Source organism: Dryobates pubescens, chromosome 11 (assembly GCF_014839835.1).
Source record: "Dryobates pubescens isolate bDryPub1 chromosome 11, bDryPub1.pri, whole genome shotgun sequence".
Lineage (NCBI taxonomy): Eukaryota > Metazoa > Chordata > Aves > Piciformes > Picidae > Dryobates > Dryobates pubescens.
In genome coordinates, this window is record NC_071622.1 from 14,431,287 (window position 1) to 14,457,128 (window position 25,842).

The 25,842-nt window shown below is 44.5% G+C and overlaps 1 protein-coding gene across 1 annotated transcript; it reads left to right on the top strand.

Moving 5' to 3' along the window:
- The first annotated feature begins 6,269 nt into the window (after window positions 1–6,269).
- PRG4 (proteoglycan 4) lies at window positions 6,270–25,826 on the top strand. Its single transcript, XM_054165557.1, has 11 exons — window positions 6,270–6,366; window positions 8,642–8,767; window positions 10,982–11,101; window positions 14,632–14,724; window positions 16,545–19,871; window positions 21,628–21,714; window positions 22,014–22,153; window positions 23,021–23,177; window positions 24,233–24,412; window positions 24,597–24,722; window positions 25,723–25,826. Exons 1-11 carry the CDS (start codon window positions 6,270–6,272, stop codon window positions 25,824–25,826), a joined length of 4,557 nt encoding a protein of 1,518 aa, XP_054021532.1.
- Window positions 25,827–25,842: the final 16 nt, after the last annotated feature.

Below are 25,842 nucleotides of genomic sequence, written 5' to 3' on the forward strand. Positions count from 1 at the left end.
ATTGCCCCATGTCCTGTCACTGGGCACCACTGACAAGAGTCTTGCCCCATCTTCTTGCCCCCCATCCTTTACATACTGATAATCACTGAGAAGATCCCTTCCCAGTCTGCTCATCTCCAGGCTCAACAGCCCCAGGTTTCTCAGCCTTTCCTTCTCACAGAGATGCTCCCTCAGCATCTTTGTAGCCTCTGCTGGGCTTCCTCCAGTAGTCCTCTGTCTCTCTTGAACTGGGGAGCCCAGAATTGAACATGATACTCCAGCTGCAGCCTCACCAAAGCACAGTAGAGGGGAAGGAGAACCTCCCTTGACCTGCTGGCCACGTTTCTGAATGCACCCCAGGAAACTATAGACCTTCTTGGCCATGAGGCCACATTTCTGGTTCCTGGTGACATGTAGCATGGTGGTGTGGCTAAAACAGAAATATATTTGGATGATAAACAACTGAAGCTGGTAATTTTCTTCATTTTGCCTTATTACTGCCTCAGCAGATCAGGTTAAGAATCCTGCCTTTGCTGCAGATCAGTCTTTTTTCAGACTTAGATCAGCACTGCACTAACTGTGATGTACCACAGCCTGGCTGAATCATTTACATTTTTCCAATCATTTCACCTGTTTGAAAACTCTTCCTGACTGATTTAAACTGCAAATGAGCCGCTGCAATCGTGCTCTTTGCACATGCAACTCCTGCAGGAGGATTGACAAGACAACTGGTTTCTCAGAATTCATTTTGAGAGCACTTAAAAGAGAACACAACTATTTCAAAGGTCAAGCAAACTGAAGGGAAAGTGAGTTTTTTTTTGTTTTTTTTTAATGCCTTTACCCTTGACACAGAAAAAGGGATTTATGCTGCTGAGTCTACCCACTCTGCCAAATATCCAGCCAACTCTTGTTCACTGTAGGTGTCTTTTAGACAACAGAACCCTATCAGGCAGAGGCAAAATACTGAACATTTCAGCTGAATAATTCAGACTCTTGTAAAGCTAGGAATGATTAAAACCATGTGTTTGCAACAAAAAAAGAAAAACAAAAGGCAGCTTCCAGAAGCCTTTGGCAGCTTTACCTAAAGCTTTCTCTTTTAGCATTAACGTACAGTATTCAATACTGCCAAAAAAGGGGATTTGTACAGGGACTTACTGACCTTCAAGACGTCTCTGCTGGATGCACATCAGCAGTGCCACTGTTCATTTCTCACTCTGAAGTCAAGCAAGAGCAAAAAGGTTCTAAGAAAAGAAACAATAAATCTCCTCAGAGCAGTACAAATTAACAACTATTTGTTGCTCCTACATACAATTGGTATGATCCAGCAAGTTGTTCCTCCTTTAAAGCAGACATTTAATCAAACCATTTTTGCTCAAATAAGTGTTAGAAGGATTATTTATAGCAGCCGGCAGTGTCTAAGAAAGATGATTCTTCATGTTACAAGAAAATTACTTCATACCAAGTCTGAACCCCCCTGTCTGACACCTTCTCACTGCTATTTTGCCAAAGCAAGGGTGTTACGCTTCCGTTGCAGAGAAGTGGTGACTGTTTCTGGGAGCCTGTATGAACAGACCTGTCAGTGGCAATGAAATAACTGTCATCTGAAAGACTTTTCTGCACCTTTCATTCACAAATTAACCAAAAGCCAGTGTGAATTCAGCTACTACTGTTTAACTGGAAATTTCTTGTTTAACTGGAATTTCTTTTGGTGAAACTGACCCTACGTAAAGCAGCTTGCTACAACAGCATTCATTGCAATACTACCACTACTCATATAGCACAGAGAAGCAGTGGTGTTAATATTCCTCCATCTTAAAAATCAGCAGATTTAAGGGCTCTTCAAAGTTAATATTCTTTTGCTCTAATCTAAATACACTAATGAAATGTAGCCAGCTGTGGCATGGAGAAGGTGACTGATTGTAGAAGGCAATACAAGGAAGCACCCTTCAATCATCAGATATCTCAGGAGAATGAATTGCAGCCTCATACCTTTCCCACATTAGGGTTCCTACCTCCTCTGCATCCTTCTCCTTCCTTGTTCCTCCAAGACTGTAAGCCTGAAAGTCAGTCCCTCCTGCAAGAGCAAAAGTTTCTTGTGATTCCTCATAAATTTTTTCAGTAACTCATGTAGTGAGAATTCCAGCACTCTCACTTCACTTTTAGTTAAACCGCTTCTATGATTCCTTGGTAGCAGACCACCCCTACTCTCAATTGATGCACTTTTCATTTCTTCTCACTTTGGTTTCTCTATGTAACTTCTCCTGGGACATCCTGGCATTACATGGTATTTTGAGGATGCTGATGGGTAAACAATGAGGATCCATGATGGAAATGAGAAAACAACAAGGCATCTGTCAGACCAGACCCAGATTAGCTCAACAACTGTTTCCTAGGATTTTCTATGTGATCTCCAGTGGATACAAGCACATCCCAAAACCACTATCACAAATATGGCTGACGAGCTTCTGAAAAAGACAGTCTGGAAAGCCATAAGAATACAGTTGAGTCACAGGCATCAGCATAAGGAATCCATTAATCCAGAAATAAAAGATAACAGTAACGGTAATAGGATGTAATGGGATGATCTCAGTATAGAAGCAAAGCAGCCTTTGGAGGGAAAGACTTCATTTTTTTTCCCCCTTTGAAAAAACACAACAATCAACTATTGAAACTGGGAAATACAGATTAGATTTTTGGATACCCATGACAAGATTTAATGAAGGGTTTATGCTGCCTGAAACCCTTGCCAAACTAAATGACTGGTCAGTAGATATCTAACCAAAGCAATGGGATAACAGATAAAATATAATGTCATCTCTTTCCAGCTGGAGTGGCTGACCACAATATTACGTCCTACATTGCGCTCCAAGATGAAGAGAAATGGTGGTCAAGACTTGCATCTTCCTTTATTCATCAGGAATGTAACAAGTGTTGTTTCCCTAAATGTAGCAGGAATAAGGAAATGGAACATTTTGTGCTTTCCCTTTTTTATAGCTCCAAGTCCATTTCAGATGGAGCTCAACCCAAAACTGTTTAGGATGTGTCCTTAAGTCATGCTAGTCACACAGCTCCCTGCTTACACTGTTAATCACGCGACCCTTTTCACTGGCACACAAACCTCTGCACCGAGGATCCCGAATGTGTCCATATTCAAACACAACAATAATTTCAAGCAGATTTCAAAGTCCATCCCCGAAAATGAAATGGAAGACCAGCAGAAGCTGGTCAGGTAGAGACTCCACCTTGCTGTGGTCAGATCACACACTGTGAAGATCACCTGCATAGACACCAGTTCAATGCAGCTGTGACATTTGTCCAGTTAACTCACTTATGGAGTTGTCTTCTCGTCAGTCAAATGCTGCAAATCCAAGTCACTTCTGATGACCCAAACATTTCTAAGCCAACCTAACAACCCCACCAAAATGATCATAGCCACAGGACATCAAAATGTAGGAGGCAATCATGACTAGCCATTTTTCAAGCTGTGTATGTACTGAATTGTCTTCATGTGACTTAACTGAGTACTGATGTGTTATATGTAAATAATTTTGATCTTCTGATAATTTTTATTTACTATTTTGTATGCATTTTGTCACCTCAGGTATGTAGCCAGTATTGACTGTTACTCATAGCTGTACTGACTGTCAACAAACTTCCACCGCATCATGGATTTTAAAGTAAGGATATACTCAATAATCTAGCATTAAATGTTTTGCTAGAAAACCTACCTCATCCTGTTAACCCCATTTAGCTACTCTAACAACAACATCCACCGATAGCTACCATTATTTTCAAAACACAGAGCTTCTTTATCAAGCTTATAGTCAGCTCCACTAAAAACAAGACTGTTCAAGGCATGTTGTATATATTTGCTTCTGTGTATTTGCTTCTGTGTATTCTCTTGAACAAACTCCATAAAAATCTCAGAGCCTCTGGTTCTCTTTTCCACAAGTGGTGTATTGGTTACTTCATGAGCAGGTAGTCAATGGGCAGAAAACCCTTAACAGCAAATCAGCACTATGAAAATGCTCTCACTTAACTCTTGTCTACATAACTTAGAAACTTGACCAAAGATTCGATGTATTTCTAAAGCAATTTTTAAAAAGGCACTCTTTTATTGACTGCAATCAATTAATTAAAGCATAGCTGTGATACAAAAGCAATTAGAAGCATCCACAATGCAACTGAATGAAAGTGCCTTCATTGTGATCACACAGCACAGAGCTGGGCAGGCTGGAAACTTGGTGAACTTCATGAATGTAGCAAGAGCAAGTGTAGAATCCTGCACCTGGGGAGGAATAAGCCCTGGACCCATACAGGTGAGGGGCTGGCCTGCTGGAAAGCAGCTCCACAGAGAAGGACCTGGGAGTGCTGGTGGATAACAGGTTTACAATTAGCTCAAAATACACCCTTGTGATGTCACCTAGGGTGCACAACAAACAGCCTGATCAGGATCAGCAGGTCGAAGGAGATTCTCCTTCTCCTCTACTCTGCCCAAGGGAGACAGCATCTGGAGTTCTGGGTCCAGTTCTGGACTCCCCAGTTCAAGAGAGACAAGGAACTACTGGAGGAGTCCAGAGGAGGCTCCAAAGATGCTGAAGCCTTATCCAACCTGACTTGGAATATTTCTAGGCTTAGAGCCTCCATAACTTCACTGGGTACCCTGTGCTAGTGCCTCACCACCCTCATAGGGATGAATTTCTTCCTAAGGTCTCACCTAAATTGAGCTTCTCCTAATTTGAAGCCATCACCCCCTTATCCTGTCACTCTATGCCTTTGTCAAAAGTCCCTTGATATTTTCAATACCCTGAATGTAAAACTAATAAACACAAAGACCATTGAAACCATTTAGGTTTCTTTCATTCATTTTTGATGCTTTACATATAATATATTCAAAACATTTGAGATCAGACTCAATTCTTTGATTTCTAGCTAATACCTTGGCAAAATTTCCATTCAGCTCACTGAAAAGCATTCTATATCCACAGTGTGGGACTGGGGAGTTATTTCTGACTGGATGAATTAAACCTGAAAACTTTTTGGAGAAGATACACCATCAGTAGCTGCATACACCATAATGGTGCATAATTGTAGGCTACTGTCACCTAAGCTACATTTGACAGGAAAGCAAATAGACTCAGCATTGACCTCTACTGATTTTCTATCACTATGCAGCAATATCTAATGCCTTCCAGATGCACTCAGGACAATTTGTTCACTCAGTAATCAAACCCTGTTTTGACTACTAAGTCCCTATTTAGATTTTTCTGCAATCATTTTTCTTAATGGGAGTATTTTCCAGATGTTGCGTTAGTCTGGTCATCTGGGACCTCTTCCAAGCCCTGTGGAAAGTTTGCTGTCATAAGCTGTCATTGGTGGTTTGGTTTAACAAGCTAATTAGTTAACCCCAGCACAGTTACAAAGTGATATAAAAGGCATCTGGAACATCACTGAGAGCAGACATATTCTTTGCTAGGTAAGTGTCACATCTACTTCTACTGTGCTCTTTGGAAGGAAAATGAACGGGAACAGAAAAACCAGATGAGTTTTCCTCTTGAACGAAGGTTTTACTTAAACCTTGCATTTCCTTTTCAAAAACTAATGTTGCAATGATAGGCTATGGTTGATAAAATGATGTTGCTTAATAACTAAAAGTTTTGACAGGATTCAGATTAGATGTTAGGAATAAATTCTTCACCATGAGGGTGGTGAGACAGTGGAATGGGTTGACCGGGGAGGTGGTAGAAGCCCCATACCTGGAGGTTTTTAAGGCCAGGCTGGATGTGGCTCTGAGCAACCTGATCTAGTGCAAGGTGTCTCTGCCCGTGGCAGGGGGGTTGAAACTAGATGACCTTTGAGGTTCCTTCCAACCCTAACAATTCTGTGATTCTAAGATTTTTTTTTAAAACATTTCTATTTAGTATTTCTAAGCTTAGAAATTGTTGCACTGACACTTTAAAAGGAAAAGAATGACTAGTCTGTTGTTTTCATGTAATAAAATCCTGCCCAAAATTACTTGTTAACAATGAATATTCTCAGTCTTACCACAAAACTGATCAGTTAAATGACTAATAACTAAGAGAGAATTTATGGAGTAATTCTAAATTAGTAATCTGTCCTTGAATAATTTTATTATTCATTTCATGGTGTTATGAAACAACACAATTTTATCTTATAAATGGTGTCAATCATTAGGCATGCTGTCTAAAGACATGAACTGTCATCTTCTTTAGCTAATGAGCTGACTAATTGAATTGCCTGCAGTAATGTGAGGTTATGTCTTTTCAGGAATGATGTCGTACCTGAAAGTAATGATCACATGGAACATACTTTGCGTTTCCCTGGCGATCCTCTCACTGTCCTTGATTCCAGAAGTCTCTTCTCAAGGTACTGTAACATCCAAAGTTGAAGGGAGGCTGTCTAGGATATCTGACAGAAGCTAGGCATGCTTCAAATTCATCTTCATAAAGATACAAAGTTCTAGAACCTTCTATTGATTCAGAAAGGCATTCTGAGTAAGTCTTACCATCATCAAATATTTTCAGAAATATTTTAGTACGGCATGGTCCTGGTTTCTGGAGGAATAGCATGAATGTAACTCACAATGTTTGTGAACCTATTTGTCTGTAGACATATTCTACAGATCCTGTTGTCCTCAGACTGACATGTTTAGCCTAAGGGATTTGTAGGTTCATCCTTGATCACACTAAAGTTAAAAGATCCACATAGTTTTAGTTAGAAATATTTAAGTAAGTAGGTTCAGGGAATGAAATGTCTATACCATGCTAATTACTTTGCCATTAAATGTAGTATTATCACCAAATAATTGCCAATTTTTGGCAACTTTTTGCCTAATACTACAGATATTTGCCTGCAAAGCTCTATAATTGATTCCTAACAAAAGTAGCACAGATGAAATAGAAGAACTTGCATCCTGGCAAGGTCTGTCCTGTCACAGCTCTCAAGTTTTTGTAGTAATAACTTGGTATATTACTTGCCAGTAGAAAATGATTTATTACTACTAATAATACTTGATAGTAGAAGATCTGAGCAGCTCATAAGGGCACTGCAGATGTCAGATCTGACCTGCAGTCTGATACTGCACCCTCTTTAGTTGACAGAAGCACTCTCACAGTTTTCAGCAAAAATCAAGACTCTTCCCAAGAGCAGCTAGAACCACCCAGGCATTTTCTGCACAAGTAACTTAACTCACAAATCCTAAACTTAAATAAATGAATGAAAAAGTGTTATTTTTGTGTATTTCTTCTTCCCATTATGGTGGAAATGTGCAATATATTTGGAACTTAGCCATCAAGGAAGGTGTCTACATCTTCTCTTTTCAGCTCCCATATTAAAAGCCCATTAACTTCTCCATTTATTCCCTGCTCCCAAGTCACTATTTGTAACAAACTGGAGACAAACATTATCCCCAGCTGCTGAAAATCACAACATATGTGATTATTTGTTATCCCATTGTGGTCCTTCATGCAGACACACAGGTGGAAGGTGTACTGTTAGAAGTTGTGTTTGGTGTTGTGTTGTGTTCCATGTTGTTATTTCTTGTTATTTTCTTGTTGTTCCTCAGTGTTTCAGCTGATTATCCTAATGTTGTTTGAGCTTGCTGATTGTTCAGCTTCTTTGTTTGTATTTAGGGGCGCTTCACTTGTGGTCCTGCATGCTTCATTTCCAGAAGAAGCTGCTAGTATGTTTTATTACTAGAGACTTATTGTAGGAAGGGGAGGTGTTGCAGGGTGAATATCTGACCTAGCAGTAGCAGGTAACAAAGCACTGCAGAGCTGGAATGGTTGCAGCTTGAAAGCAGACCTCCTGATGTCTTGCTTACCAGTGTGATCTGCACCATTTATTATCTAGCATCTTCCAACACTACAGTAATCTAGCAGTAAAGTTGTTGTGGGATGAGCTTTTAAGTTAGCCTGCTATTAAGTGATTCCCCTAATTAAAAAACAGAAAGCACTTTATAGAAGATTGCTGATCTAGATCATGTCTCTTCCCAACTTCAGAGTTGATATCAAAGCTGACCTTGGTGAAAAAAGCTGAAACAAACAATGCAGAGGACAGGTAGATTTTGAAAACTTCCAGTAAAAATGGCTCTGGGACCTGTATTTATTAGGACAGTGTTCACCAGTGTGCAAGTTAAACTGATTCTATTTGGTTATTTCAAAGAACCTTATCAAAAGTCAGAGAGACCTAATGGTTCTGTCAGGTATAGTTGTGCAGACACAAATCTGTAACCATACCTAGGTTGAATCAAGATAGAGAAGTAGTCTGCAAAACAAGCTAGTGCCTGGCTCACATATCAGCACAGACTCATCTGGATGTCAGAGCTTCTATGGTCATAGTGCTGAACTATCATTAATTAATACCTAAAACATTAGTCCCTGAAACAAGAGAAACAAGTTGTCCTCAGCAGAACACCCCTCTAACCTGAGCGTGTGCTGCTGCTGGTCCTCAGGCTAGCTGACAGCAAACCTCTGATGCCTTCAGGAGGGGTTTCACCAGGCCCCCAGTTTCCACAACACCCAGTGATGAGGAAATGGCAATCTGTAAGAAAAAAAGATTGATCTTACTGCTTCATCATTCAGCATTTCCTTCTGTGGCCTTTTGTTTTGGAAATGTTTACAGCAGTGTTGTGTGATTTTAGATTTATCATCAAGCTGTACAGGGAGATGTGGGGCAGGGTATTCTAGACAGCATGACTGCCAGTGTGATTCTAGCTGTCATCGCTTCATGGAGTGCTGCTCTGACTACAAGAAAGTCTGCACACAGGGTAAGTTCCCAAATGCAGCCAGCTCCTGTCAGCAAGACTTCCCCCATCCTGTTTGCTTCAACTCCCTACCATACTACTGTCTCTCCTCTGAATGCTTAAATGTCTCTTAGCTGGCTGTGTCCTTGTTCTCCTCTCATACATGTTTTGTTCTCACCCACCAAAACCACAGCGTTAACCTCACAACCTGCTCAAATTAAAACTGTGTATCCACAACTGTCACTGAGAAAAGGATTTGGCTTTTCAGAAGAGTAGGTCTAGGCAAGAGCAGGGGGAAACAGTTTATCTGCTGCTTGCTTTCTTCTCCTTAGGGCCTTTGCACTGTACCTGTTTGTTTCTTATGTAAAAAGTAAAAGCAAATATAAGGTTTTCCACAAAGAAATTCTGGGACATTGCAACGCAAGTTTAAAATGTGTAAAGGCTGCAGGGTCTAATCCAAAGTCAGAGGGTGTCCTTCCATGGATAGAAATTGGCTCTGGATCAGAACCATGACCAAAGTTTGAAGAGATGGTTGCATGAGTATTATCTTACAGCCTTTATTTCTCTGCAAAATTGTATCATATAAACAAATACAGGTCCCTCAAACTGATCTAACAGAGAGTAACAAGTATATTTCCTCTTGAATCACTAATGCAAAAAATATCAGTGGTTTAGGTAACTGCAGTCTGTTACATTACACTGTGGTTGTAGTGAGATCACAGGTGCAAGCTAAGACTTCTTAGGCTGAGTGCTATTCAAAATGCAGACACAGCACTTGCACTTCAGTTTTCCCATTGTGATTTTGATCTGTGAGAGGACATTAGCATTTTTCATACCTGAAAGTGCATCCTGACGCATTTTAATTGTTGGCTATTTATGGTGGGCCAGACTCTAAAATTATCCTGGCATCTAGATAACATTGAATAAAAGTTTAGGACCAAGTTTCGTCTTTGAACAATAGAGCAACAGTGTTTTGATGAAGTCTGCAATCATTTGGTCATTTTTTATATAAAACAGAAGCACTGCAGAGACTGAAATAGTCAGGAGTTAACCAATAAATAAATGCTAAAAGTATGTGGTTATTAATCAGGAAAAAACATGGTAGATCACAGAATCATAGAATGTCAGGGGTTGGAAGACACCTCTAAAGATCATCATCAATCCCCCTGCCAAAGCAGGATCACCTAGGGCAGGACACACAGGAATACACCCAGGTGGGTTTTGAAAGTCTCTAGAGCAGACTCCACAACCTCCCTGAGCAGCCTGCTCCAGGGCTCCATCACCCTCACGCTAAAAAACTTTCTCCTTACGTTGAGGTGGAATTTCCTTGTGTTCCAGCTTGTACTCATTGTTCCTTGTCCTATCACTGGGCACCACTGAACACAGCCTGGTACCTTCATCGTGACACCCACCACCCAGATATTTACAGACATCGATAAGACATGCCCCCCACCCCCCGCCTTCTCTTCTCCAGACTAAAGAGCCCCAGGTCTCTCAGTCTTTCTTCACTGGACAGATGTTCAAGTCCCTTAATACTAAATGAGTAGATAGTCCTTTAGTACTCATAATTAAAGAACTGTATTAAATAGATTGGGATAACTTTTCAAAACCAGCCACTCTGTGTAACTTCATTAACTCACTGACAGGATTAAGTGGCACTGCTTGCCTGGAGGGCACCAGGTCATGACCTATTTGGGAAAATGATTTTTCAGAAGTACTTTGGCAGACATCACCCTGGCTACAAAGTGGTACCCTGATGAGCACCTTCTGTGAAAGCCCAGTTTAGAATTGAAATAGTGAATATTTCACATTTAAATAGCAGTTATGCAAATCTCTTTGGATAACTGATAATTGAATATTTCAATAGCAGTTATGCAGATCCTTTCAGATGACTGACAATTGAATATTTAAATAGCAGATATGCAAATCTCTTTGGATAACTGCTGTTGCATTAGGGAAATGGAACTCTTCTATGATGGGACCTAGCTAAAGTGAACACTGAGATCATGTTTTATTCCACTCTAAATTCCATATGGTCTCACAATGTTGGAATGGCAAAGTGCAGTTCTGGTTCACAGCCTGATCCAATTCAAGTTCTGGATCAGCCCAGAACAACCACCTGGGTCTATGAAGCTGGTTTTTACATTGGCTCAATCAAATGGCTTCACTGTAGAAAGGTCCCAGTGTTAAACATGAGCCAGCCAGAAATACTAACTTCTCTTGTTCTGCCCTACACAGCACTCTCCTGTGAAGGACGTTGCTTTGAAGCCTTTGAAAGAGGAAGGGAGTGTGACTGTGATGCAGACTGTGACAGGTACGGCAAATGCTGCCCGGACTACACCAAATTCTGCAAAGAGGGTAAGAAATGTCTTCAGTGCTGTGTTTTCTCTAGATTTAAATAGAGATGCTTTGGGTTATCAGAGAACATGGGGGATTGAAAACCAACTGCAAGATAGAGCTCAGAGGGTTGCAGTCAGTGGCAGAGTCTGGCTGGAAGTCTGTAACTAGTGGTGTACCCCAGGGGTCAGTACTGGGTCCAGTCATTCGTCAAGACCTGGATGAAGGGACAGAGAGGCCCCTCAGCAAGTTTGCTGATGACACCAAACTGGGAGGGGCAGCTGACACCCTGTCAGGCTGTGCTGCCACCCAGCAAGACCTGGATGGGCTGGAGGGCTGTGCAGAGGGGAACCTCATGAAGATCAGCAAGTGCACCTAGGAAGGAATAACCCCATGGATCAGTATAATTTGGGGGCTGACCTGCTGGAAGGTAGCTCTGTAGAAAAAGACCTGGGAGTGCTGGTGGACAACAGGATGATCACAAGCCAGTAATGTGCCCTCACGGCCAAGAAAGCCAATGGCATCCTGGGATGCACCAAGAAGAGTGTGGCCAGCAGGTTGAGGGAGGTTCTCCTCCCCATCTACTCTGCCCTGGTAAGGTCTCATCTCAAGTCCTGTGTCCAGTTCTGGGGTCCCCAGTTCAAGAGAGGCAGGGAACTGCTTCAGAGGGTACAAGCAAAGGGCTCCAAAGATGATTAGGGGCTCTGAACATCTCTCTTAATGAAGAAAGGCTGAGGGACTTGGGGCTTTTTAGTCTGGACAAGAGAAGACTGAGAGGGGATCTTACCAATGCTGATCAATACCTAAAGGGTGAGTGTTAGGAGGATGGGACCAATCTTATTTCAGTGGTGCCCAGCGACAGGACACAAACTTGAACATAGGAAGATCCACCTAAACATGAAGAGGAACTTACTTCTTTTGAGGATGGTGGAGCACTGGACCAGGCTACCCAGAGAGGTAGTAGAGTCTCTATCTCTGGAGCCATTTAGAGCCCAAATCCAAACTGGGAAGAGAGCCCAGCACAGAAAACTGTCCTAGAATGGCAAGAGGGAAGGACAGTAGGATCAGCCTGGTTTGAAGCAGTTACACATTCACGTTGCAGCAAGAGAACTTTAAGGAAACGCACATTTAACCTTTGGGCTGCAAATTCACTTTGGGAAAGAACTGCAATGACCAACAGTTGCTTTTATGTATTGTGTCTGTCGCTGCAGAACCTGGTGGTTAGTCAAGCTGTTTATTAATCAAGCACAAAGGCAAAGATCAGGAGGTGCAGTTTCACCCTCACTTTAGCTTTGACGAGGCTCAGACTTGAATTCTAGTCCAGTAAACACCCACAGAAAGTTTCATTTCATCACATCCTTAAATTTTCTGCTGCTTACATACCTAAATTGATTCCTGCGAGCACACTTGGCAGCCATGGCTTGGCACCATGTTGCTCTGTTCACAGACCAGACAACCTCCAAGGCAGCCAACTTCCAAAGTGAGCAGTTGAACAAACAAGATGAGTTATGGATTATCACTTGGTTCACTTCACCAACCACTCCCAGTCCCTGACTGCTGGTAGAACAGCTCAGGTTTGCAGCTCAGCTGCACAGTAATCAATACTGAAATAGATCCTGTATTCAGCACTTTCTGACTGAGAAGTTAAGCAATTGCTCTTAATCGTAGAGAGTTTCTTCTGATATTTTAGTTACTTAGCTTTACTACTACTTTCTGTCAAAAAAACAAAACTCAACAATAAAAATCCCCCAAGCTTCCCTCCTGCTGTAGTCAACATGTTAGTATTTTGTCTATGTGTGAGGCACTGAAGAACATGTTAAACCTCCAGGGATAACTCTGCTGTTTCTGCATCTTATGCATGTTTTCTTCAGTATAGTGAAGCTAAGTTTATAATGTCTACCTAGAGAGCAATTCTCTCTCTCCTACCCTCCAGAAGCCCTATGTTCCCTGAATACACACGCACAGAGTTAAGACATGTCAAATGTATTTCCCCCCCACTTCTGACTCCTCTGAAAGCTGATTCAGCTCTCAAAGTGATTCACTTCAACAAATAATTTCTCTCTTTCTCAATAAAATCTTTGGGATATAGTCCAACACCCAACCTTACTTTGACTACCAGCTTGCTATGAAAGTAAATGCAACATGGGCATCACCTTACGAGACAGAAGTCACTTCCCTTCTGTAAAAAGCTGATTATACAGACCTCTAGCACTTGTTCATTTAGAAAGATCAAAATCAGTTCTACAGGTTCTCTGAGCACCATCACTTTCTTCACAACTAACAAGATCCTTCTACAAGGGTGGGAAGGAATCTCACTTCCAGTTTTACAACTTGAGCCAACAATTAATTAAAAAATATTTTCTAGTTCTTACTGGATGCAAAAAACTTCCCTGGAGATGTTTAAGGTCAGGCTGCATGAGGCCTTGGGCAACCAAGTCCAGCTGAGAAGTGTCTCTGCCCATGGCAGAGGGGTGGCAGTAGATGATGTCCTTTCCAACCTAAGCCATTCTATGATTCAGGTGGGAAAATCCAAACACAAATCACCAGTTTTTCCTAAAATTCAGCATACCAGGAGTTTACTTAATGCTCAGACCTTGTGTTATTTCTTTAGTTCATGGCCTGTGTCTCCTTCAAGGAAACTATTGCTTCCAAGATGTCTCTCCAAAAGGATCACTTGGGTAGAGCTATTTTATCTCTAGGGGTCAAGTACATCCTCAGTAAGCTTGTAGATGATGCTAAGCTAGGAAAGAATCTTCATCTGCTTGAGGGTAGGAAGATTCTACAGAGGGACCTGGAAAAGTTGGATGATGGAGGAGGGGGTCAGTGTCTTCTCCCTAGCAGCAAGTGATATGATGAGAGGATACTACCTCAAGTTGTACCAGGGGAGGTTTAGGTTGGACACTAGAAGAAACTTCACTGGAATAGCGTTCTCAGACACTGGAACAGGCTTCCCAGGGTGGTGGTTGAATCCCCACTCCTGAAGGTGTCTAAAGAGTACAGAGATGTGGTGCCAAGGGCCACAGTTTAGCACCAGCCTTGGCAGAGTTAGAGAATGGTTGTGCTCCACGATCATACAGGTCTTTTCCAACCAAAGCAAATCTATGATTCAAGAATGCCGAGAAAACTAAGCCTTCAGGAGATTACCGAAGTATATGCTAGGATAATGGGACAACTCTCAGAGATCTACTACAGCAAGCTAGTCCCAAGTCATCCTTAATAATAAATACTAGGTGACAAAAACTGTTAGACAGGTTTTCAGAACGTAGCACTCAGAATGCGTGTTTTTCCCATCTCAGAACTGCTGTTAGAAAACAGTGTTTCACCTCAACCTTCTGGGAAGAATATTTCTCCCCTCTGTGATGATTCAAATGGATCCAAAGGGGATTTGTGCTCATTTTCCCCTCAATACTCCTGTAAAAAATCCTGTGGATAGGAAGAAACTGAAACTTATATGGAAGTCAGTCACTGAAATGTAATCTCTTTCCTCTTCTACAGCTGGCACCAGGCACTTGTGAAGCCTCCTGTTAATAGATGGTTTTCTCTTTTTTCAGCACACACACCAAAGCCATCACCAACTGCTCCAGAAAACAAATCAACATCTAAAAGGTCATCCAAAGATGAGGAGAAGCCACCAGAGGATGAAGGTAGGACAGTATATGAATGAAACAGGATGGGTGTTACCTGAAGGAACATTCAAGACCATTTTCCTGCTCTGGAAATAGAAAGGCAATGTGAGACATTACCAGACGGTTACCAAGCTTGGAACTGGTTTATAAACCAATGACCTCACCTAGACCTCAGGACACTGACTGTGAAGAGGTCACTCAGAACAGATGTTGCAGTGTGGGGATGTCTCCTCTTGGGTTTTCAAACATCTTCCAAAAACATGTTATGCTCCATCGACAGTTTTGGACCAAGTCCATGGCTAGAACAGGAAGGGTGTTGTGTTCTGGGGCAGTGCTGAACTGGCAGGACCAAGCGAGGAAAGTCTCCTAGCAGGTTTCTCTGGGTTTTGTCTAGCCAGGCCTCATGCAGCTTCAGAAAATACATCACTTATTCATTCTATTGCCTTCCTGCGTGCTTTGGTGTTCTGCCTAGCAGTTGAGAATGAGAACTCAGGAGACCAGTTTGAACTTGGAAGTCTGGAGTAATAAGAATGAAATGAGACCAATTTTGGCCAATATTTAAACATTATTTTAAAATTGTTTGAAATTTAGAGTACTAACCTTCCTGCTGTGGCAGCCCCCTATCACCAAAACAATCAATAGAGTGGGTTAAATGAAACAAAATTTAGGACATTCAGATTACCATTAGCAGGATGCCACTTGGCTTGTGGTGCTTCAGATGTACTGGGTGGGAGGAAAAACCTGTTCTGTACTAGCCTGCTCATGCCACTCTTTCTGTAACAGATTTACACAGGGGTTATTTCTCACACTCCACTCTGCTGGGAAGGCCACTGCAAGGGTGCTGCTACAGTCATCAAGCCATGACCATCAACAACGGCTCAGATTTGTTTAGACTTTTAGATTGAAGATAGGCTGAAGGAGATTGGACTGTTCAGCCCGAAGAAGAGAAGATACCAGGGACACCTTAGAACTGCCTTCTAGTACCTGAAGGGATCCTACAGAGGGACTTTCCATAAGGGTGTTTAGTGACAGGACAAGTGGGAATGGTTTGAAGCTGAGGGAGAGCAAGTTTAGACTGGATCTTAGGAAGAAGTTTTTCAGTACAAAGGTGGTGAGACTCTGGAATAGGTTGCCCAGAGTGGTTCTGGATGTACCCTTCCTGGAGGTGTTCAAGGCCAGGGTGGATGAGACCTTGGGCAGCCAAGTCTAGTTGAGAGGTAAAGCAACAGTAGGAGGTGCAGACAGGTGTCTGTACTCCTTTCCTCTCATTTCCTTACCTCTGTTCAAGGCTAGGGCATCATACAAGCTACAACTAACATTAAGTCAGAGGAATGGATAAGAGATTGAGAAAGTCTTACTAGGACTAGTGAGGTTCACCTTCTATGATAAAGGATGGAAATAGCACAGGGCCTCACCTCCCAACACCAGCCTAAATCCTGCTGTGCTGCACTTCACGAGTACAGGCTGGCAAAAAGACTTGTAAAACTTTAGCTAAGCTGCTGCAACCGCCCTGCAGTCAGAACGGATGCACACCTTACCCAGGCCAGAGCAGTTAGCACTTCTCAGTTACTGATCTTTAGACAAATAGGGAATACCACAGACTACCCATTTATCAAGCTCAGTCAGGTTTCAACAGAGCCTGGTATTTTTTACTGCCAGTTTAAGTGTTTCAGCCACTTCAGCGCTAATTAAATGCAATTTTACACAGAAAGTCTTAAAGCAAACACCATACACACAACTCCTTGAAAGACAAGCAGCTGATGGTAATAAACTCACATGCAGCAAGTGCAGACACTGCCACACAATCTCTTTATGTCTGTTTCTTTCCACAACTACAGCAGAGACCACTATAGCTCCAACAGATCCACCTACAACAACAGAGGCACCAACAACTGAAGCAGATGCACCCACCACCCCTGAACCTGAAGACACAACTCCTGAAGACACAGAGGCACCAACAACTGAAGAAGAACCTCCCACCACCTCTGAACCTGAGGAGACAACCCCAGAGGCCACAGAGGCACCAGAAGAAGATTCTCCCACCACCCCTGAACCTGAGGAGACAACTCCAGAGGCCACAGAGGCGCCAGAAGAAGACTCTCCCACCACCCCTGAACCTGAGGAGACAACCACAAAGGCACCAGAAGAAGATTCGCCCACCACCCCTGAACCTGAAGAAGCAACCCCAGAGGCCACAGAGGCACCAGAAGAAGATTCTCCCACCACCTCCAAACCTGAGGAGACAACTCCAGAGGCCACAGAGGCACCAGAAGAAGACTCTCCCACCACCCCTGAACCTGAAGAAGCAACCCCAGAGGCCACAGAGGCACCAGAAGAAGATTCTCCCACCACCCCCAAACCTGAGGAGACAACTCCAGAGGCCACAGAGGCACCAGAAGAAGACTCTCCCACCACCCCTGAACCTGAAGAAGCAACCCCAGAGGCCACAGAGGCACCAGAAGAAGACTCTCCCACTACCCCCAAACCTGAGGAGACAACTCCAGAGGCCACAGAGGCACCAGAAGACGACTCTCCCACCACCCCTGAACCTGAAGAAGCAGCCCCAGAGGCCACAGAGGCACCAGAAGAAGACTCTCCCACCACCCCCAAACCTGAGGAGACAACTCCAGAGGCCACAGAGGCACCAGAAGACTCTCCCACCACCCCCAAACCTGAGGAGACAACTCCAGAGGCCACAGAGGCGCCAGAAGACGACTCTCCCACCACCCCTGAACCTGAAGAAGCAGCCCCAGAGGCCACAGAGGCACCAGAAGAAGACTCTCCCACCACCCCCAAACCTGAGGAGACCACCACAGAGGCACCAGAAGAAGACTCTCCCACCACCCCTGAACCTGAAGAAGCAACCCCAGAGGCCACAGAGGCACCAGAAGAAGACTCTCCCACTACCCCCAAACCTGAAGAAGCAACCCCAGAGGCCACAGAGGCACCAGAAGAAGACTCTCCCACTACCCCCAAACCTGAGGAGACAACTCCAGAGGCCACAGAGGCACCAGAAGAAGACTCTCCCACCACCCCTGAACCTGAAGAAGCAACCTCAGAGGCCACAGAGGCACCAGAAGAAGACTCTCCCACCACCCCCAAACCTGAGGAGACAACTCCAGAGGCCACAGAGGCACCAGAAGAAGATTCTCCCACCACCCCCAAACCTGAGGAGACAACTCCAGAGGCCACAGAGGCAGCAGAAGAAGATTCTCCCACCACCCCTAAACCTGAGGAGACAACTCCAGAGGCCACAGAGGCAGCAGAAGAAGATTCTCCCACCACCCCTAAACCTGAGGAGACAACTCCAGAGGCCACAGAGGCGCCAGAAGAAGATTCTCCCACCACCCCTGAACCTGAGGAGTCAGCTCCAGAGGCCACAGAGGCACCAGAAGAAGATTCTCCCACCACCCCCAAACCTGAGGAGACAACCCCAGAGGCACCACAAGATTCTCCCACCACCCCCAAACCTGAGGAGACAACCCCAGAAGCACCACAAGATTCTCCCACCACCCCCAAACCTGAGGAGACAACTCCAGAGGCACCAGAGGCACCAACAACCAAGGAAGACACTCCCACCACCTCCAAACCTGAAGAGACAACTCCAGAAGCACCAACCACCAAGCCTGACTCTCCCACAACCCCCAAACCTGAAGACACAACCCCAGAGGCACCAACCACCAAGCCTGAGTCTCCCACCACTCCCAAACCTGAAGAGACCACCCCAGAGGCACCAACCACCAAGCCTGACGCTCCCACCACTCCTAAACCTGAAGAGACAACTCCAGAGGCACCAACCACCAAGCCTGAGTCTCCCACCACTCCCAAACCTGAAGAGACCACCCCAGAGGCACCAACCACCAAGCCTGACTCTCCCACAACCCCCAAACCTGAAGAGACCACCCCAGAGGCACCAACCACCAAGCCTGACGCTCCCACCACTCCTAAACCTGAAGAGACAACTCCAGAGGCACCAACCACCAAGCCTGAGTCTCCCACCACTCCCAAACCTGAAGAGACCACCCCAGAGGCACCAACCACCAAGCCTGACTCTCCCACAACCCCCAAACCTGAAGAGACCACCCCAGAGGCACCAACCACCAAGCCTGACTCTCCCACCACTCCAAAACCTGAAGAGACCACCCCAGAGGCACCAACCACCAAGCCTGACTCTCCCACAACCCCCAAACCTGAAGACACAACCCCAGAGGCACCAACCACCAAGCCTGACTCTCCCACCACTCCCAAACCTGAAGAGACCACCCCAGAGGCACCAACCACCAAGCCTGACTCTCCCACCACTGCCAAACCTGAAGAGGGAACTGAAACTGTTACTACTTCTCTAACTGAAAAGTCAACAATTACAGCAGAAGCAACCACCTTCAATAAAGAGGTAACAACAACCAAGAAAGAAAAAACTACTGTGCTTAAAGACATTTTCACATCAGCAACTAGGAAAGACCAAACTACCACTGTAGATCTAGGGGTAACAGCTAAACCAGTTGTCACTACAATGTCTGAATCAGAAGCAACTACCGTTGACAAAAAGACTTCAACAACTGCTGCAGAAGAAGAAACAACCCTAGCTGCGCAGGACAAGACTCCCACACCGAAAGAGACAACAGCTAAAGAAGAACATCCTGTGGGAACAGCAACTGTAAAAACCACCACAGCAGCCACAACTCCCTTGGCCAAGCCCACTCTGTTGCCAACAACTGCCAAAACAGATTCAGCCTCTAAACCCAAAGACACAACTACAGAAGCTAAAGAAACTACGACAGCTAAAGAGGGCACAAATACTGTATGTGTTGTTGTAGAGACAACAACAGCTGGTAGAAAAGAGGTAACGACCATGAAAGAAACCAGCGTCACATCTGAGAAAGAAATAGAAGGTGCCACTGAAAAAGCCCCTGCTACTGAGAGAGAAGAGGAAACTACAGTTACCCAAGTGACCACTACAAGAGATAAAAAAGACACAATAGAAGAAATGTTCCTTGTTTCTAATGGGACATCCAAGCCAACTATACATTTCCAGGAGATTGGTGACACGAGAGAGGAGCCTCAGCCAGCCAGCCCTGAAACTCTGCCAGTAAAAGAGCCGGAGATAAACAACCAGCCTCTAACCGAAACTGCCGACTTGCCAATTCAGACTGGAGAAACACAAGGTAATTGCATCCCAGTAGGTACAAAACCACCGGTAACTTCACCCCAGAACACACCAAAATATATGAGGGAAGGTCATGGAAGACCTTTCTATCTGGCCCCAGTGGTCAACCAGAACCATGGTTCTGAATATTCCTGAATACCTCAGTTTTCAGTTGTGGTGTTAATGAAGTTCTCCATGTGCTTTAGAGTGTGACCTTGCTTCAATAGTTGGTGCTGGTGAAAATAATTTGTTGCAAGTGATGTAGAAAATACAAACAGAAAAATCACTAAAAAAAATAATATTTTTAAGTCCCATGAAAACAGTGCCTAGGGAGTCAAGTATCTACCATTATTCATGGCACCTAACCAGGCATTTTGTAGTCAGATACAAAAAATATCAGGCAGACAAAAAAGGTTTTTTTCCTTCTATTCTTTTTCCTCTGTGCCACAACATTTTTTGTGCCCTCGCAATTCACTTGGATCAGATACAGCCTTGGGCATTTCTGGGCAAGTTCTTGCAAGTTCTGGGCAATGACTGGCTGGAAAGCAGCCTGGAGGAGAGAGACTTGGGGGTGCTGGTGGATGAGAAGCTCAAAATGAGCTCTCAGTGTGCACTTGTAGCCTGGAAAGCCAAGCTGCATCAAGAGAAGTGTGGCCAGCAGGGCAAGGGAGGTGATTCTCCCCCTCCACTCAGCTCTGGTGAGACCCCACCTGGAGTACTGCCTCCAGTTCTGGAGCCCCTATTACAAGAGGGATATGGAGGTGCTGGAAGGTGTCCAGAGAAGGGCCACAAGGATGATCAGAAGGCTGGAGCACCTCTCCTATGAGGACAGACTGAAGGAGTTGGGGCTGTTCAGTCTGGAGAAAAGGTGGCTCCGAGGAGACCTAATTGTGGCCTTCCAGTATCTGAAGGGAGCCTACAAGAAGGCTGGGGAGGGACTTCTCAGGATCTCAGGTAGTGATAGGACTAGGGGGAATGGAATGAAGCTGGAGGTGGGGAGATTCAAGCTGGACATGAGGAGGAAGTTCTTTACCGTGAGAGTGGTGAAGCCCTGGAATGGGTTGTCCAGGGAGGTGGTTGAGGCCCCATCCCTGGAGGTGTTTAAGACCAGGCTGGATGAGGCTCTGGCCAGCCTGATTTAGTGTGGGGTGTCCCTGCCCATGGCAGGGGGGTTGGAACTAGATGACCCTTGTGGTCCATTCCAACCGTGACTGATACTATGATATTTTTCAGTCATATATGCAGAGATATTTCAGAGGGGGAGAAAAACCCAACAAGGTTCTTAGATGGAAAACATTTGGATTTTTGTCCCAAACAGATTCACCTTTCCTTTATATTTAACTGAAAGTAAATTTTTTTTAAGACATGAGAAGGAGGGAGGACACTCAGTAGAGCAGCTTGAAGAAACATCAGGTAAACATCCAGAGCATGAAGTTATGGATGCAATATACAATGGATTTATAAGTCTTTTTCTAAAGTACAGGTGCTTGGAGAAGCAATGAACGAGGATACCCATACCTGGTGATGCAGTTGCTGGTCCTGCACTCCTGGCACCACAACGCCTGTGGCAGTTTTAGGCCATGCCTTTAAAACCTTTGATGTTGGGGGGAATTTTCAACCCACCACAACGTGAGATCAGGATTTGCCAAGAATATGCCTCAAATGTTCAATGAAACCCTTTGCATGAGGTTTAACGGCCGTAGTGCTACCGGTGGTGGGCTGAGGGGGATAACGCCGTTTTTGTGAAACAAACCCAAGGCACTTTTGTTCTGCAGCGATGAGGGACGAGAAGGACCTGTGCAACGGGAAGCCGGCAGACGGCATGGTGGCCCTGCCCAATGGCACTCTGGCCGTCTTTCGAGGTAGGTATGCCAGCCCCGGACCCCCTCCTTCTCCTCTTCCCCGCCGCCCTACTCCCGCTGGCCTCCCCGGCCCGGCCCGGCCCGGCCCGACCCGGTCCCTACCTTTTGCGGCCTCCCCGGCCCGACCCGGCCGCGCCTTAGGGCACGAGCCGCCTCAGCCGTGCCCTGAGGGCGGGAGCGCGGGAAGGTGGGTAGGGGGCCTCGCGTTCCCCGGGCTTCTGTCCCCGCGTCCGTCTGTCTGTCCTCCCGTCGGTCGGACGGTCCACAAGCGTTTCACCGCGTCCCATCCCGCCTCCCAGGTCACTACTACTGGCTGCTCAATGGCCGGAGCCCGCCGACCACCAACCCCCGCCGGATCAGCGACGGCTGGGGCATCCCTTCCCCCATCGACTCGGTCTTCTCCAGGTGCAACTGCGACGGCAAGACCTTCTTCATCAAGGTGGGCCGCGAGCGGGGGCGGGTGAGAGGGCTGTGGGGCAGAGCAGCCTGAGGAAAGAAGCAGGTTTTGCCGTGCAGCCCCGAAGGGAAGCCTTGGGGCAGAGTTGTTTATTTTACAGGACAAATTGCAATTTTAGTGAGGTGGATTTGGAAGTCTGTGGGTAAAGTTCAGTGTCTCAACCCCCTTCTCTCCTTGTCTGTCTTTCCTGATTCGTAGAATGATTTGGGTTGGAAGGGACCTTAAAGATCATTTAGTTCCAAGCCCTCTGCCATAGGAAGGGACACCTTCCACTAGACCAGGTTGCTCAAGGTCACATCCAACCTGGGCTTGAACACTTCCAGCGAGAGGGCATCCACAACCTCATCCTATCAGAAAAAGCTGAATTCAGTTGTTTTCCCCCTGTAATTGGGCAGGAGACAAAGCACTGACAGAAAACAGATCATTGAGTGATATTTACACAAACCGTGCTTCAGCATACTTCCAACGCTTTACGTGTCCTTTACCATGGCTTGCTGTTGCCCTTCTTTCTAATACATTTCCCTTACTGAGAGATAATGAATGCACACACTTCATTATACAGTTATTCCAAATTAATTGTTCAGCCCTGAAGTCCAAGCAGCATTTTCTATCCCTGAAAACGTGTATTTTGTAAGCAAACTGCTTTGCTCACTAACCACTTTTAACATATTCTACTCAAAGGTAGGCTCAGAAGACTGCAGAAGGTATTTGCTGAAGCTGTATTATTTTTTTTTCATGTTTGTATTTGATGGATGAATGGTTCCAGGCAAGTTTTACCATGCCTATATTGAAGTCAAATTACCCAAAATTGATTTCCTCTCAAGCTTATTTTTTTCTTTTAACCCTTAGGGTCCCCTATATTGGCGTTTCACAAATGGAGTTATGGATCAAGGCTATCCCAAACCTCTTGCCAATGGATTTGCAGGGCTCCGTGGGAAAATAGTAGCAACCCTCCCAGTGGCAAGATACAACAGCAGACCAGAATCTGTTTATTTTATCAAAAAAGGTAGGTCTTATAGTTCAGAAGGTCACAGATGATTAAACAGTGCTTGAAATACCTTAGGAATAAACCACCATTTCTCTTGGCTGAAAGGAGTAGTTCTTTTAAATCCCAAACCATAACTGATGTCATAGTATGGTGGATCTGAAGCTTTATTTGTGTAGAGAACTTCAAGTGCAGTTAAAAATAGATGGGACCATGGGGGACAGAATCTAGCACTGCAAACAGAAACGGTTTTACCACTAGATAAAACTTTAAACTCTCAATTAGAGAAGGAAAAGCTTTAATCTTACTGGTTCATAACTATGCATGAAAATGGCCTACCCCTTTCTTATTTTGTATTTTAAAATAGTTATATGAATAATTTAATGCTTACAGCACCACATCTACACAGCTTTTCAATTCCTCCAGGGACTTCACTATTTCCCTAGCAGCCTGTTCCAGGGCCTGGCAACTCTTTTGGGGAATAAATTTTGCCAGATGCTCAACCTAAGCCTCCCCTGGTGCAACTTGAGGTTGTTTTCTCTTCTCCTATAGCTTGTTCCCTGGGAGGAGACCAACCCCCACCTCATTCCAGTGTCCGCTCAGGGACTTGCAGAGAGTGAGGTCTCTCCCCTCAGCCTTCTTTTCTCCAGGCTAAACAACCAGCATTCCCTCAGGCACTCCTCACAGTAACCTGTTTTGCTGTGCCTTCACCAGCTTTGTTAGTTACTTGAATTAAAAAAGACCAAAGTTTACAAAATGCAGAGCTTTTTCTGGTCTCTAGCTCTCCTCTTATGCAGCCTAAGGAAACGGTCTTACCCTCTCCGTGATGATAGGAGCGATGGCAGCAGTTACCCTGACTGTAGTGAGCCTGCTGTAACACATCTAGAAATATATGTTGAGTTTAGAGAGCAGAGGGTTTTTTCAAATCTCAAAGTAGGAATGGATATTAAAAACTAAAGGCTACCAGAGGTGTAGATGTATTAAGAGTTGATTGATTTCCTGTGTGCCACTTTCATAACCGATTGTGCTTGGTGGGGGTTTTGTTTTTTAACCAAATGAAACAAATCTCTGTTTAGATGGCAACATGCAACAGTATGTGTACAAACAAGAACCAGCCAGGAAATGTCAAAGGAGAAGGCGGGTTACCATCCGATACCCAGCTTACGTCCCAAGGATTGTGATACGCAGACGCTTCCAACGTGCAGTGAGAATGCCAACTGTTATCCAGACTGTCAGGGTCAACCCATACCCAGCAGGTAACTTTATTTAAAGGTTCTTTTACACAGCCAGTTCAATGTCAGCAGGTTCTGAAACACAGCATTAGGTTCCATTCTTTGGAAATACAGCACTTGCAAAGTTTTTTGACCCAGTAGGTTTCAGAAGTCAATGCCAGTGGACACACTGCAATGCCTCCTGACTTCAGTTTTGTTTCTCTTGCAGGAGTTCTGCGCAACGAAATCAAAGTGAATTCATACTGGAGAGGGCTCCCCAAGGTCATCCATTATACCCTGTCATTACCCAACGACAACAAGCCAGATGGATATGATTATTATGCCTTCTCTTACAGTAAGTTAAAGCTAACACAAGTTACTACCTACCTCAAAAGCCTGGGGGAAGGTGAAGGAAGAAGCCCATGTAGCTCTCAGCTTACCAAAGTGTGAGGTTACCACTTGTTGTTTTGCAAGACTGATTTTAAGTGCTACTACAAAGTCCTGAGAATTAAAGTGTTGCCTGTAATTGACAGACGTTGCTTTTACAAAAATAGTTACAGGGCAACTAGCAGCAATGAGGTACAATGATTCACACCAGCCAGCTGCAGAATGCCTTTCTCTAAGAGTTCAGGCTTAGAAAGTGGCAAAAATCCTGACACTCAAATGGTATTAATGACAAAGTGAAATCCTTGAACCACTACACAGCAATAGTTGTGTCACTGGCTTCAACAGAATGGTGTTTCTGACAAAACAGAAAAGGTAGGGACATGAACCATTTTGCCTAACAGGAAGAAAAATAATTGATTAGCAAGATTAGGGTAGATCCTTGCCCTAGCTAGCATCATGTAAAGCATTCCTCAGGATTTTCTGGATAATGTAGAAAGAAAAGCTCTAAGAACTAGCTGTATTCAAACACAGGATACTGAAGTATGTCTCTACCAGTATGGTCTAATTCCTAACTTTAGGACAGGCCAGTTCATACTTGAAGACCCCATGGTCCCACTTCTGTAGTCTTCTGCATGGTCCCACTTCTGTTTCTAATTTGATTTCTAGTCTGATTGTGTTGTGGCAGTATAAGAAGATTCCTCCCTACTCATTGCTCTTGGGGCATATTTAATTATTAGCAGTACTGTACAACTTAGCTAAACACCAAAAAGGATATGGAAAAAACTAAAGCTAAGAACAAAAATTTGTTGTTACAGCCTCTCAGCTCCATAGATCTATATGGAGCATGGAATGGAATATCTGCTAGTTATGCCTAATTGAAACTAAATGGAAGGCTTTCACCTCAGGGTTCCTTCCATGTACTAACTGGAGTAGTTTCAGGCACTGAATTCTGACTCCCTCCATTTCAGATCGCTACTACAGCTTGGATGTTGGCAAAAGAATTGCAAGACCTGTTACTGCTCTCACCGGAAAGACCGTGACCAAAGACTGGTACAACTGTCCTAGCAAGTGATGGAGAACAGAGGAGT